General features: G+C 43.8%; 1 protein-coding gene across 7 annotated transcripts in view; it reads left to right on the forward strand.

Annotated features, from left to right (window-relative positions):
* Positions 1-14,471, forward strand: part of PITPNM2 (phosphatidylinositol transfer protein membrane associated 2) — a 489,035-nt gene that overhangs the window by 440,138 nt on the left and 34,426 nt on the right. For all 7 annotated transcript variants that reach the window (XM_033953942.1, XM_033953939.1, XM_033953943.1 and 4 more), the window contains one exon: positions 12,456-12,620. In XM_033953942.1, the coding sequence (XP_033809833.1) occupies positions 12,456-12,620 (165 nt within the window). The remainder of the gene's footprint in view (positions 1-12,455; positions 12,621-14,471) is intronic.

The raw sequence follows: 14,471 nt of genomic DNA on the forward strand, positions 1-14,471 counted from the left end.
CCAGCGTCTCCTTCCTGTGTCCATGGTGCCCCCAATGCCTCCTTCCTGTGTCCATAATGCCCCCAGTGCCCCCTTCCTGTGTCCTTAGTGCCCCCAGTGCCTCCTTCTTATGTCCACTACCTTCCGGATTTTGTCCACCCCCAAAGCCTGCCTGCCTACCTATCTCCCTCCCTCCCTGCCACGCTAAAGCCAGCCAGCTTGCCTGCCTACATCCTTCCCTCCCTGCCGCGGGGAAAAAAAAGGCCTCTCTCCTTCCTTTCCCCCAGTCTGCGCCTGAAATCTTACCTCCCCGCTGCTGTTGCTAATCGCCGACAAGAAGTCTTCTTTCCGACGTCAATTCTGACATCGGAGAGGACGTTCCGGGCCAGCCAATCACTGTCTGGCTGGCCCGGAACGTCCTCTCCGACATCAGAATTGACATGGGAAAGAAGAATTCATGTCGGCGATTAGCAGCAGCAGCAGCAGGGAGGTAAGATTGCAGGCGCGGATCGGGGGAAAGGAAGGGCAGAAGGACCCGGACTGGCTGGCTGTGCACCCCCCCAAGCCATGCACCCGGGGTGGACCTCCCCCCCCCCCCCCGCTTCCCCCTTGGTACGCCACTGCCTCCATGTCTGCAAAAACATGTTTGATATTCTGTCTTTATGCTAAGTGAATGTTAGGGCTCCATTGGTAGTATAGGGCTGCCCAGGCAGCATTGTTGACCTTTTACTGCCACACAGATCAGCACTGTCTTGTAAAATGGCACCGATGACCCCTAGTGGTAGTCTAAAATGTAGTAATTTAGCTAATGTGAGATTTATTGTGCCGTTGACAGTGGTGCAAACATGTGCTTCTGTCTCTTGCCTTAAAAAAGCAGCTAATGCAGGATGCCAGTGGATTCCAAGATGGCGGAAACTTAAGCAAAGCCAGCGAACACACTTACCTGATTGGGAAGGGGTTCTTAAATGTGGGAAAAGCAAACCAGTCGGAAGTGCCAGAAGCTGTGCTATTGCGGCACTTTGTCTTCCAGAAGCTGTGCTAAGAGATTACCAAAAGTGCAGCTGTACTTACTGCATTCTGTTGAAGTGAGGGAAGTTCAGCTGCGCTCCTGCCATTCCTGACAGCTAGAGCACAGTAATAACTGTTGCACTAGCTGTCACATCCAGCCACTCCTCCACCTGACCATGTCATGCCCAGATCTAGCCCACTCTTGCATTAAACAACTAACATGGGCTACCTTTTTAACAAAGGAAACAGTGTGGGTCCACATTTCTGTCTACCACATGGTAACTCCATGTTAGCTGCTTAATGCCGTTTAGTTAAAGGATCCCTTAGTGTGCACAAAATCAATTTAATGCATATTAACCTATGAATTAACATACAATAACAATTTGCTTGTGTTAAAAAAGTTCTAATTTGTGCTAGACTTTAATTAAAATGAATGTCTGAAACAAACCAAAAAATCTCCCCCATAACAAGGACAAAATATTGTTAGGTCAGCTCGCTGGAGCCAGTTCTTAAGATTCTTTGCCAAATGGTTGCCTTGCACATATGTAAAAGTATGTGATAGCTTCCAAACCTGTCTGCCTCAGGCAGCAGCAATTGAAATGAAGCTTTATTATCTTCTACAAGCAGTTTTCAAGCCATGGCTATAGTGCAAGAGGTGAAATATGTTCTCTTTCTGAGAAGATTTTCCCCTTACTAACACTTGCATCAGCCATTGGGCTGGCTCACAGAGGCCTTGCATTTATGTTCTGTTTTCTTCTTAACCATCTCCTGTAGATGAAGCTGCTGCAGAAAACTCGGAGAGCATTGATATGCCAGGCACGCACACAGATCCTTGAATAATTATTCCCATCTGTAGTTGTTATCAGCTTTGACCTTTTGCTTTTACAGTATTTTTTTTAGGCAGCTCATTGTGGAAACAAGTTCTAATCTAAAAATATAACACCCTTGCCTGAGAGTCAGACTTCTTGTTTCTGCTTTTCTGGTAATTTCACATTAAAAATATCTGGTTCTCGCAGAGCAAATTGTCTCGGCTGCCATCATCCTAATTCTCTGCCTTGCAGCATCTCTTGTTAATAGGGCTGCTGTACCACAGGAGGCAACATTTACTGCCCACATCTTCATCCTGGGGTTTCTCTCTCCTGTCAGTGGCTCTTCTCTTCCTTTAGTGCAAGCTGTGAGTGACTAACAGATCAAGATTTGAAATTGTATCCATAGTTTGATTAAAATGTCCTAGCATGCATTAAATCCCTGTCTTATCTTAGACAGCATCACATCATGTAGACCTTATGCATAAGCTTAGGTTATCTGGTCACACCTCAACAGAATGGGGCGGGCTACTGGGGCTATGGCCTAACCCAGTGTTTTTCAACCTTTTTTGGGCAAAGGCACACTTGTTTCATGAAAAAAATCACGAGGCACACCACCATTAGAAAATGTTTAAAAATTTAACTCTATATATTGACTATATATAAAGTAATTCTCTTGAATAGGAATCAAATAAACACAAAGAAAGTATTTTATAATGCTGCCACCGCCAACAACACCGTTGGCGGCGGTGGCACTCAAGTGGCTAAAGAGCCGCAGTTTGCCAGCCTAGGGACAACACTGGAGGGTGGCCAGCTGTGCACCCCCTTGGGACGTAAACCCGGGGTGGGGCAGACCGCCCCCCCCCCCCTGGTATGCCACTATCTGTACCTCACTCCCTCCCTATGACCAAAAATTCTCCTTTCTTCTATTCCCCGTGTACACAACCATCTCTTTCCCTCCCTTCCTCTCTCCAAAGTCCATGCCTTCTGTGTCCAAACACTCATTCCCTCCCCCACCTCAGCATCTCTTTCCCTCCCTTCCTCTCTCCCAAGTCCATTTCTTCTGTGTCCAAAAACGCATTCCCTCCCCCACCTCAGCATCTCTTTCCCCCCCTTCCTCTCTCCCAAGTCCATTTCTTCTGTGTCCAAAAACGCATTCCCTCCCCCACCTCAGCATCTCTTTCCCTCCCTTCCTCTCTCCCAAGTCCATTTCTTCTGTGTCCAAAAACGCATTCCCTCCCCCACCTCAGCATCTCTTTCCCTCCCTTCCTCTTTCCCAAGTCCATGCCTTCTGTGTCCAAAAACCCATTCCCTCCCCCACCTCAGCATCTCTTTCCCTCCCTTCCTCTCTCCCAAGTTCATGCCTTGTGTCCAAAACGCACTCCCTCCCCCCTTTTGTGTTCCGTGTTTGCCTCCCAGCCCATCTTTGCAACTTTCTCAGCAAAACGAAGCTCAAGCCGCGAGGCTTGTCTTCTGCTTCCTGCCTGCCCTGCCGCGCACAAATAGCCGAACGGAAGTATTCTCCGACGTCAGCGCTGACGTCGGAGGGCAGGCTTTGCTTAAGCCCTCCCTCCGACGTCAGCGCTGACATCGGGGAACGCTTGCGATCGGCTATATGTTAGCTGCAGGGCAGGCAGGAACAGAAGACGAGCCTCGCGGCTCGAGATGTATTGAACTCCGCGGGTCCTCCGTCCAGCTCTCTCCTGTCCACGTGGGGCGGACCGCCCCTCTCCCTAGACTGGTGGTACTGCCCTGATGGCGGCCCTGACCATACGGCACACCAGGCAACATCTCGCAGCACACTAGTGTGCCGCGGAACAGCGGTTGAAAAACACTGGCCTAACCAATATTTTGCACAACATAACAAATTTGTGGGAGGGGCCAGAGATTGGTTTGTTTGGTTTCTCCAACCAATAGTAGCAGAGACTTGACCGTGATAGTAAAGCACCAGTAGTAGTAGGCGTACATATTCATATAAGTTATCTAGAGAGCAACCCTCCTCTCCTTATGTGCACGTTTACCTCCAAATTCTTTAAAGGGAGCTAAATATTGAGCATGCAGGGATCATTTTTGTGCATAACTAAATTAGCTAATTGGTGCTGAATTGACAATAATTGGCATCAGCAAGCATTAGTAATTGGCACTAATGTGTAATTCCATATGTAAATGACTTACAAACTTATTCTATAAGCAGTGTCTTAATTTCTGTGGAACGCAGCTCCTAGGGGGGGGTATGGATATGGATATGGATAAGAACATAAGCAGTGCCTCTGCTGGGTCAGACCAAGGGTCCATCATGCCCAGCAGTCCGCTCATGCAGCGGCCAATCAGGTCCAGGACCTGTATAGTGATCCTCTATCTATACCCCTCTATCCCCTTTTCCTTCAGGAAATCATCTAATTCCTTCTTTAAACCCAAGACCGTACTCTGTCCTATCACACCATCTGGAAGCGCATTCCAGGCGTCCACCACCCTTTGGGTGAAGAAGAACTTCCTAGCATTGGTTCTGAATCTGTCCCCTTTTAATTTTTCCGAATGCCCTTTCGTTCTTGTAGTTTTCGAAAGTTTGAAGAATCTGTCCCTCTCCACTTTCTCCATGCCCTTCATGATCTTGTAAGTCTCTATCATGTCCCCTCTAAGCCTCCACTTTTACAGGGAAAAGAGCCCCAGTTTCTCTAATCTTTCAGCATATAAAAGGTTTTCCATACCTTTTATCAATCGTGTCGCTCTTTTCTGGACCCTCTCGAGTATCGCCATATCCTTCTTAAGGTATGGCAACCAATATTGGACGCAGTACTCCAGATGCGGGCGCACCGTTGCCTGATACAACGGCAGGATAACTTCTTTTGTTCTGGTTGTAATACCTTTCTTGATAATACCTAGCATTCTATTCGCCTTCTTAGAGGCCGCTGTGCACTGTGCCGACGACTTCATTGTCTTGTCTACTATTACCCCCAAGTCCTTTTCTAGGGTACTTTCACCCATTACCAGCCCTCCCATCGTATAGCTGTACTTCGGGTTTCTGTTTCCTACATGCAAGACTTTACATTTCTCTACATTAAACTTCATCTGCCATCTCGTCGCCCACTCTTCTAGTTTGTTCAGGTCCCTTTGTAAATCCTCACAGTCCTCTTTAGTCCCAACTCCACTAAATAGTTTGGTGTCGTCTGCGAATTTTATTGCTTCGTACTTCATCCCTGTTTCTAGATCATTTATAAATACATTGAACAGCAGCAGTCCAAGTACCAACCCCTGAAGAACACCACTCGTGACCCTCCTCCAGTCAGAGTAGTAGCCCTTCACTCCTACCCTTTGCTTCCTACCCGCCAAACAATTTTTGATCCATCTATGTACGTCTCCTTCCACCCCATGGTTCTTCAGTTTCCGTAGTAGGCGTTCATGTACCTTGTCAAAGACTTTTTGGAAATCTAAGCATACGATGTCTATGGGGTCCCCTTTGTCCATTCGTTTTTTAATTCCTTAGAAGAAGTGCAATAAGTTTGTTAGGCACGATCTTCTCTTGCACAAGCCATGTTGGCTTGTTTTCATCAGTTTATTCCTTTCTAGATGCTCATTGATGCTGTCTTTTATCAGCGCTTCCGCCATCTTCCCCGAAACCGAAGTCAAACTTACTGGTCTGTAGTTCCCCGGGTCACCTCTTGATCCTTTTTTAAAGATGGGCGCAACATTTGCTATCTTCCAATCCTCCGGGATCACGCCTGTTTTCAGGGATAGATTGCAAACCTGCTGTAGTAGTTCCGCTATTTCCTCCTTTAGTTCTTTCAATACCCTAGGGTGGATTCCGTCCGGACACGGAGATTTGTTGGTTTTTAATCTATCTATCTGCTTATGTACATCTTCAAGGCTTACCTCTATGGATGTTAATTTTTCTGCTTGATCTCCTATGAAGATTTTTTCAGGTTCCGGCATGTTGGATGCGTCCTCTTTTGTAAATATTGACAAAAAGAACATATTTAGTCTATCTGCCACTTCTTTTTCCTCCTTCACCACTCCTTTCCTATCTCGGTCATCCAGCGGTCCCACCTCCTCCCTTGCCGGTTGCTTCCCTTTAACATATCTGAAGAACGGTTTGAAATTTTGTGCTTCCCTGGCTAGCCTCTCTTCATATTCTCTTTTTGCTCTTCTAACCACGCGGTGACATTCTTTTTGATGCTTTCCAGTTTTCCTCGGTTTTGTCCTTTTTCTATTTCTGGAATGAATTCTTCTTACCTCTTATTGCTTTCTTCACTTCTTTAGTTATCTATGCCGGGTCTTTTGTTCAACTCTTTTTGCATCCTTTTCTAAATCTGAGAATATACAGATTTTGCGCCTCGCTCATCGTGTCCTTGAATAAAGACCAGGCTTGCTCTACAGTCTGCAATTTCTTTGAGCTGTTCTAAGTTTCTTCCTTACCATTACTCTCATCGCTTCGTAGTTTTCTTTCTTGAAGTTAAAAGTTGTCACTGTGGTTCTCTTTCCCTTTGATATTCCTACTTCAACTTTGAACTTGATCATATTGTGATCGCTGTTTCCCAACGGTTCCACTACTTCCACCTCCTTTGCAGGTCCTCTTAGCCCATTAAGGATTAGATCCAGAGTGGCATTCCCTCTCGTTGGTTCCCTGACAAGCTGCTGTATATGGCTATTTCTCTTCCTTTCTGACCTGACCTGCAGCTGCTGGCCTTCCCTCTCCAATGTCACTTCTTCCAGGGCAGAGCAGCAGCAGTGGTGGGGGTGCTAGGGGCAGTCGCTGGTAGATGTGGGGTAGGAGAAAGAGGGGTATAAACTGGTGGATATGGGGTGGGTGGGAGGGGCAGATGATGGGGGAGAGAGGGGTAGACACTGGGGTAGGAGGAGGGGGACAGAAACTGATGGAAATGGTTTGGGGTGGAGGAGAGAGAGAAGGAAGATTCTCTTTAGAAGTGGGAAGATTCTGGATGGAATGTGAGTTTCAAGTTTATTTAAAATTTCTTATACCACCTAATCAAACCTTCTAGGCGGTGTACAAAAATGTTAAAACCATCTACTGACTAAAATACAATTTAAAAAAAACACACAACAACACTAGGGCAAATACTAGCTTTTAAGGACTAATAAACTAACAAAAAAATTAACGAACAGAGACAAGCGGGAAAGGAGGGCTGGAACTACAATATGTAAAGAAAAAGAGAACATGTAAGGGAGAAGAACAATAGGAAAGGGAGTGGGGTTATTAAGATTCCTTCTAAATACTGGATAGTCCTTAAAAGGACAATTAGGAGTCAAACGCATCGAGAAAGAGAAATGTCTTTAGTGAGAAGGAGGAGGAATAAGCTGTATAGAAGGTGGGAGAAAGAAGATTGGATGGAAGAGGCTGGAGGAAGGGAGAAGTGAAGGGAGAGAGGGCAGACTATATGGAAGGGGGAAGAGACAGGAGGGAGATACTTGTGGAAGGGGAAATGCAATATGGAGATACTGGATGGAAAGGGAGAGAGAGGAAGCAGATGCTGTATAGAAGGGGTTGGATGCTGGATGGAAGAGGAGAGAAATTAGCAGATATTTGTGGGAGAGACAGGAAAGAAAGAGATAATGGTGGAAGGGAAAAGAAAAGGCAGATATATGGGGCAAACAATGTACAGAAGGGGGAGAGAAAGTGGGCATAGTTAGTGAAAGACTGGGAATAAGGAGAAGTAAAATAGGGGAGCCAGGGTGAGGGAAAGAGATGGAAAGCTGTCAGTAGACTGTAAAAAAAAAAGGAACTTGAAGTCTAGATAGTAAGAATGAGTTAAATCTGGACATAGAGGTAGAAAAATAAATTGAAGAAAGCTGAAAGGAAAAGGAAGAGAGAAAAATCATGACGAGACTTAAGATGTAGGAAAGCAGAAACCAGAAAAGTGAATGGCCAGATCATAAAGGTAGAAAAAAATTATTTTTAATTCAGGATAAAGTATTGTGGTACCCTAGTTTATAAAGGTTAATAAATATAACTTAGAATTAAAATGATATATTTTTATTAGACTAATTTTAATACATTTTTGACCAACTGTCAGAGACCAAAATCTTCTTTCTGAGGTCAGGACCTGGGAAAGGAGGTGCTCACCTCGGAGAACTAAAAATGTTTTAAGTCCTTTCAATAAAATAGCTTATGTTCCATTTTTTTAATTTGTATTTGTAATTTATAATGTACAGTGAGTATAATACCATCAGGGTAATATAAAGGAGAATTTTTACTCACATCAACTTAGTCCGCTATGTCATAGAAATTGAATCAAACTGTATCGAATTGAAAAATTGATTTAATTGGCAAAACAAATCAAACAATTTTTCCTGAATTGGACAGCACTAATTTACACCAGGTTTCAGTTGGCATAATTCCTCATGGCAAAAGTTGTGTGCAGATCCCAGTTCTACTTGCTATTCCACAAATGGCATCCATCTCAGAGTTCTAGTGCTTGATGCTCAATTTTTTTGGCACTCTTAATTGGGTGCCATTTACTTAATCTAATCCATAATGGTTCTGCACAGAAACACTGTCATTTTTCAAAAAGGATTTATGCATTCAGCACTGCTATTAAATGCTTGAATTGTTTTCATTATTTAGTCCGTAGTTAGCAGCAACCTGTATGCCATATTTTCCAATTAATTTGTTTGTTTAGCAATATATTTGGATTTTGTTGATGGGAATCTGTTTCCAGTTAAGTTGTCATCTTGGCACATATGCTACAGTCCGTGATCATGACTTATGTTATGCACACAGACCTGGTTCTCCGTTTCTTTTGAAACTGACAATTTGCAAAGTTGCCAACATGCTTATGGCCAAAGGGAGAGATGTTTACAGACTGGTCACATTGGATCTCTAAAGTCGCCAAACTGAACCCTGCACAAGAGGTTTTTAGCACTAGCCAGCATGCTGAATCTGTACTGAATCTGAATCTGCACTGAATCTGCACTGCTCCAACGGTCATAGAGTTCCTATGCGCATCAGAGCAGCACAGAGCATGCAGCATGCCAGCCAGAGCTAAAAACCTCTTGTGCTGTTTTCTAAAAGGGGTTTGCAAAATTTAGAGCCCCCCTAAAAGATGTGGTCTGTCCTATATGCAATTTGTGCCTGCGTTTTTGTTTATCTACTGCCGGCATCTTCCTCTTGCCAGGGCTTTGTAAGAAGCTGGTATTGGGCCAGTGTTCTGATTCATGGGCTTCAGTATATTTGGGTATTTGACCAGAAATGTTTTTTCCAATACAGTACTTGCAAAAATAACTGGAATCTTGTCCCTTTTATTTCAAAGAGAAAAAGTATTTTAGCTAAATTTAATAAAATCCTGCCTTTCACAGAAGTACTTGATCCTTAGATCTTATTTACTGTGGATCATTTACTTAATTTTTCATTTGGTTAACTAGCTGTTCAAAATACTTCGGCCCTCGATGACTAACGCATGAAGCCCCATTTTGCATAGAAGCTGCTCTGTGGGAAATGGGATGTCCACATTTTCCCCATTGTTTTATAAAATATTGTGCTGATAGCAGCACCTTTTGTAGACTAGGCATGTGGCTGCCAGTAAAAACACATATATTGACCAAGATGTCAAGTAGGAGTGACAGTTTTAGAAACCTGCACATGCAGAGAAAGTGACATCACTCAGTGCTATTGACAAGTAAATGCTGGCAAATACACCTATAGCTAGTGATCTTGCAATACCCAGGTGTAGTTACTGGCATATACTTGTGCATTTGCTGATATTTATCAAGAGAAATCAATTGAGCAGCTGCGTGAATCTTTTGAGGCGGTCGAGAAACTACAACAGTTAGCACAGTTGCTCTCTGAGTCACTGGCATAGACTCCAGGTCCAGACGAGCAGGTAACTGGCACTGTTGCATGCCTCGGAGCAGGTGCAAATGCTGGCATGGACATATTTTAAAATATGCATATATTGCCCAAACACTACCCTCTTGAAAACTCTGCTTCCTGAAGGTATCCACATGTGTAAAGGTGGCCATTTCCACGTGCAATATGGTTTTAAAATGACTTCCTTATCGTGCAATTATGATGTCATCGTGCACTAAGAGCTCCTTTTACTAAGGTGCGCTAGCGGTTTTAGCATGCGCTACAATGCCGCACGCGCTAAACGCTAACGCCTCCATAGAGCTTGTGTTAGTATTTTTCATTTAGCGCATGGTTAGCACATGCTAAAAACGCTAGCGCACCTAGTATTAATAAATAGGGGGCTTTGTGTTCTGCATAATAGATTCTCTGCTTCCCCCCCCAAAACTCTCAAATGCCCATATTGGCATATTTTTATTATTCTCTTGTTCCCATTGACTAAAAATTGGGTTATTTTGCAGTGCATGTTTTAATGCTCTTGTTTTCCATAATGGAGCTGGGGGTGGGGACAAAAAATGGGATTTCAGGTCACTGTGAAAAGTCATTGCAAAGGAATGCAAAATACTCAGACTGATTCTCACAGGAGCTGGCATCCTATATAATAAAACCCTAGCTGCGCATGCGCACTCACCTGCGTGTTCCATTGTCCCTGTTCCGTGAGATGTAGGTCCGTGGTGGCAGGAGTGCGCATGCACGGGTCCCCAGCCTTACAGCACCTAACTACACTCGCCGGCAGGACTGGCCGCCAGCGCTGGACTCCCTGCTCTGGTAAAAGTAAGTTCTTCGCCTTGCCGCCCCTTCCCTTCCCTTCCCGCGGTCCCGACTCCAGCAGCGTCTGCATCGCTCTACACACGCTGCTTCGGGGCCGTAGAAGGCCCCGAAGCAGCGTGTGTACAGTGCTGCAGACGCTGCTGGAGTCGGCAGGTTTGGAGTCGGGACCGCGGAAAGGGAAAGGGGGGGCAGTGGCAAGGGACTACGAGAGCCGACCAGACTTTTAGCACCCGTTAATGTAACGGGCTAAAATACTAGTCAGCATAATTAATGCTGCCATTGTATGTCATACCAGAGATCCATGTAACCCAGCATCCTGCCTCTCACTGACTGGTATTGGAAAGGGAGGGAGGGGAGAGATGGAGCTCACAGATGCCAGCTGCTGGGGAAATTACCCTGGTTTACTCCACATTAAAATGCATTAAGACTCAGCATATAAAAATAGTGATTTGTAACCAGTAAGCTGAAAGAAGTTTATAGCTTGAAACACTAATACCCATTCATTAAAAAGTTGGGGTTTTTTTTTAATCAGCTTCCAGTGGTTAGTCAGCTGGAAAAATGTCTCCATCCTATTGTCTGCCACACAGTAGCAGAATAAATGGCAGCAGGTAAAGACCAAAAGGGAGCATCCGGTCTGCCCTGTTACAGATCTGATCACTTTATTTGGTAGGGAAAGGGATTGGGATTTGAATATACAACCACACTCAAAGTGGTTTACATATATGCAGGTACTTATTTTGTACCTGGGACAATGGAGGATTAAATGACTTGCCCAGGGTCACAAGGAGCAGCTCTTGGACTTGATCCCACAATCTCTGGGTGCCGAGACAGCAGCTCTAGTGCTGGGCCACTCCTCACCTTTCTCTGCTGTCACTCTGTCGCTAAAGCCATTATTTTAGAAGTGGCAGTTTTCCCATGTGTGGATGGTATAAAAGTATAATTAGTGATTTTCGGAAACCACTATTTCCATTTGGAGCTCCACCATACCTACAGAGATTAAGGGGGTATGGTTTGGGCAGAGAGTGGGTGGCACAAAAATCTAAGGGAATAACCATCTAGGGGGGAATATATCCCTCAGCTTTTACAGCACCTCACAGCTATGCAGAGATTTTTTTTAAAAACTGCATATTGACCAGGGCTTTACATAAAGGATTACGGTAGTTGTTCTCTTTAATCCCCTGTTCGTTTCTCCCTCCAAAATAAAAACAAACTAAAATTGTAGTGGCATTTCATGTGTAAAATGGGGCAGCTACACTTGGAAGCTATCATACCATTCGTTTTTTGTTTTTTTTTTTTTAATCAAAATGTATATTTCTCAAATGTCTACTTCAATTGTGTATGCCATCAAATACACATGCACTCCTGTTCCCAACCCTGTCCTGGCCAATCGAGTTTTCAGGCTAGCCCTAATGAATATGCATGAGAGAGATTTGCATATAATGGAAGTGACAGGCATGCAAATCTGCTCCATGCATATTCATTAGGGCTAGCCTGAAAACCCGATTGGCCTGGTGGTCCTCCAGGATAGGGTTGGAAACCCCTGTTTTAGAGAACAGGCTGTACATGGGGGAACCTTTTCTGAAACACTGCTGGAAATGAACACATTCTGACCTGGATGTTTCATTTCCGATATCAAGCAAAATGGGGCTTCCTGTCACATTACAGTGGAAAGGCTGCATGTTGCTAATTGATTCGTATCACTAAAGGTTACTAAACAAACCAACTTCTTAAAGTCTATATAATGTACATTTTATATTGTTTCCATCAAATGTTTCCAATCATCTTTCCACTGTCACAAACGGAGGAAAATCAATGCGGAGCTTGATTTGCCCAGTCTCCCTCTTGTCTTCATTTTGAAGTCAGATGAAATGTATCTCTTCAAATGAATTTTGAAAGATTTACATTCGTGGACTGGCTTTCATTTCTTCCACTGTCTTCACACTCTTCTCTATCAGTCTGTCTCATCCTGTTTTAAAGTTGGTCTAATTTTTTTGGGTCTCCCACTCCCTTTCCCTCCTGTTTTGGCTTTGTAGCAGATGTTGTTCAGTCTCATGGTGCCGTCTTCATGGAAAAATCGTCCCCCTCTTCCCCCATAGCAGCCCCCAACTTCAGGGGATACCGGCGGGCAAGTGAGATCAGCATTACCAGCCAGGTCTCAGGAATGGCGGACAGTTACACAGCGTCCAACATAGCCAACAGTAAGTTCCCTTCGCACATTATCTCACCTAATGCCATCTGAAGGACCAGACCTGTTTGTTACATAAAATGCATCTGTGGAAACCATTTCCGCTGCTTGGTTGCTTAATGTTTCCTGGTTTTGTTCAAACACAGTCTTTCAACATGTGTCTTTCCCATTTTCTTTTGTGTTCCCAGCACCTCATTAGAATGATTTCTCCCACAAGACAAGAACCACAAGAGGTCTGTTGGAAATTAAAACTAGAGAATGACATGGGGACAAATTTGTCCCTGTCCCCGCAGGAACTCAATCTCCCTGTCCTGCCTCATTCCTGTAAGCTCTGCCTTAACCGCACAAGCCTTGAACACTTATGATTTTAAAGGGTTTGAGGCTTGTGCAGATGAGGACAGAGCTTAGGCATTGGTGGAATGAGGCATTATGACATCACAATCTGAGCTCTAGAATGTTGCTACACATGATTTTACAATGTTTGAGGCTTGTGCAGATGAGGACGGAGCTTAGACATTGGTGGAATGAGCATTATGAAATCACAAACTGAGCTCTAGAATGTTGCTACTTATGATTGTAAGTGTTTGAGGCTTGTGCAGATGAGGACGTGCAGCTTGCAGGAATGGGGCAGGGACAGGAAAAGAACTCGCCAGGATGGGAAAATGAGTTCCCGCAGGGACGAGGAAAAATTTGTCCCCGTATCATTCTCTAATTCAAACCCTCCAAATCATTGGGAGGCGTTGTGTGTCCATACTTTTTCCTTTTGAAATGACTATCTATAAAGCATTTTTTTTTCTGGATTCTGTATAGGACGCCCAAATGCATGCTAAGCAAGTATTCTATAAAAAGGACACTCCGTGCAGGGCATCCTTTACAAAATAATATCTTAGTGTGGAATATCCCAGCATCTATCTGTGGGTACCGTTTATTGAATCAAGAACTTTGCTTATTAAAGAGTAGAAGCCCCCAGAATACTAAAACGGATAGAGTTTTGAGCTTCGACCAGCTGTTTTTCTTCCCTGCTCTCAAGCTGAACTGCACCTGGAGGAGAAACAGCTGGCTAAAGGAAGCTCAAAACTCTTCCAAGATATTAGAGGCCAACAGGGATCACCATTAGGCCCACATGTCAAAGCGAGTATTTTTACACTGATTGGTATTTTTTTATGAAAGGCCATTTACACAGTCATGACTTTATAAAATTAACCCAAAAGCCTTCTTTTTTTTTTATAATTCTTTATTAATTTTCAAAACTTCAACAGTGCAATACAACAAATGCAACATATAATAATACGACAAAAGCACATTCAACTTTCACACGTTCATAATCAACCATTTTCCCCACCCACCCATCCAATAATCATTCAGTAAACACAAAAACATATATTGCCATAAAAACCTTACCCTATTCTGAATATTGATATCTTACCACCCATCCCAAGTGTGAATATTCAAAAATCAATTTAAAACATAAATAACCCCCTCTCACGCTTCCTTGGATATGTACCAAAGTAAACAAAAAATTGATTTACAGTCAACAAACAATTATAATAAAGTGACATAAGATGCCAATGGGCCCCATATCAATTTAGATATATTACCTTGCCCCAAATTCTCAGTATTTATTCCTTCATATCTATAACTAGAGCAAAGACTTGCCCACCAGAACGAAAAATTTAAACGATCACAGTTTTTCCATTTTCGAGTGATCGTCTGGATGGCTATCCCAGTCATTATAAGGAAAAGACGACCTTTATATTGATTTAAATGGGGCTTAACATGTAATATTGTACCACAGGAGGGGCCTAAGACAACTGGGCCGATTCCGGTTGGCACAGGCACCTCAAGCCCCACCTGTGGGCGGGAT

Source organism: Geotrypetes seraphini, chromosome 8, assembly GCF_902459505.1.
Source record: "Geotrypetes seraphini chromosome 8, aGeoSer1.1, whole genome shotgun sequence".
Classification (NCBI taxonomy): Eukaryota; Metazoa; Chordata; class Amphibia; order Gymnophiona; family Dermophiidae; genus Geotrypetes; species Geotrypetes seraphini.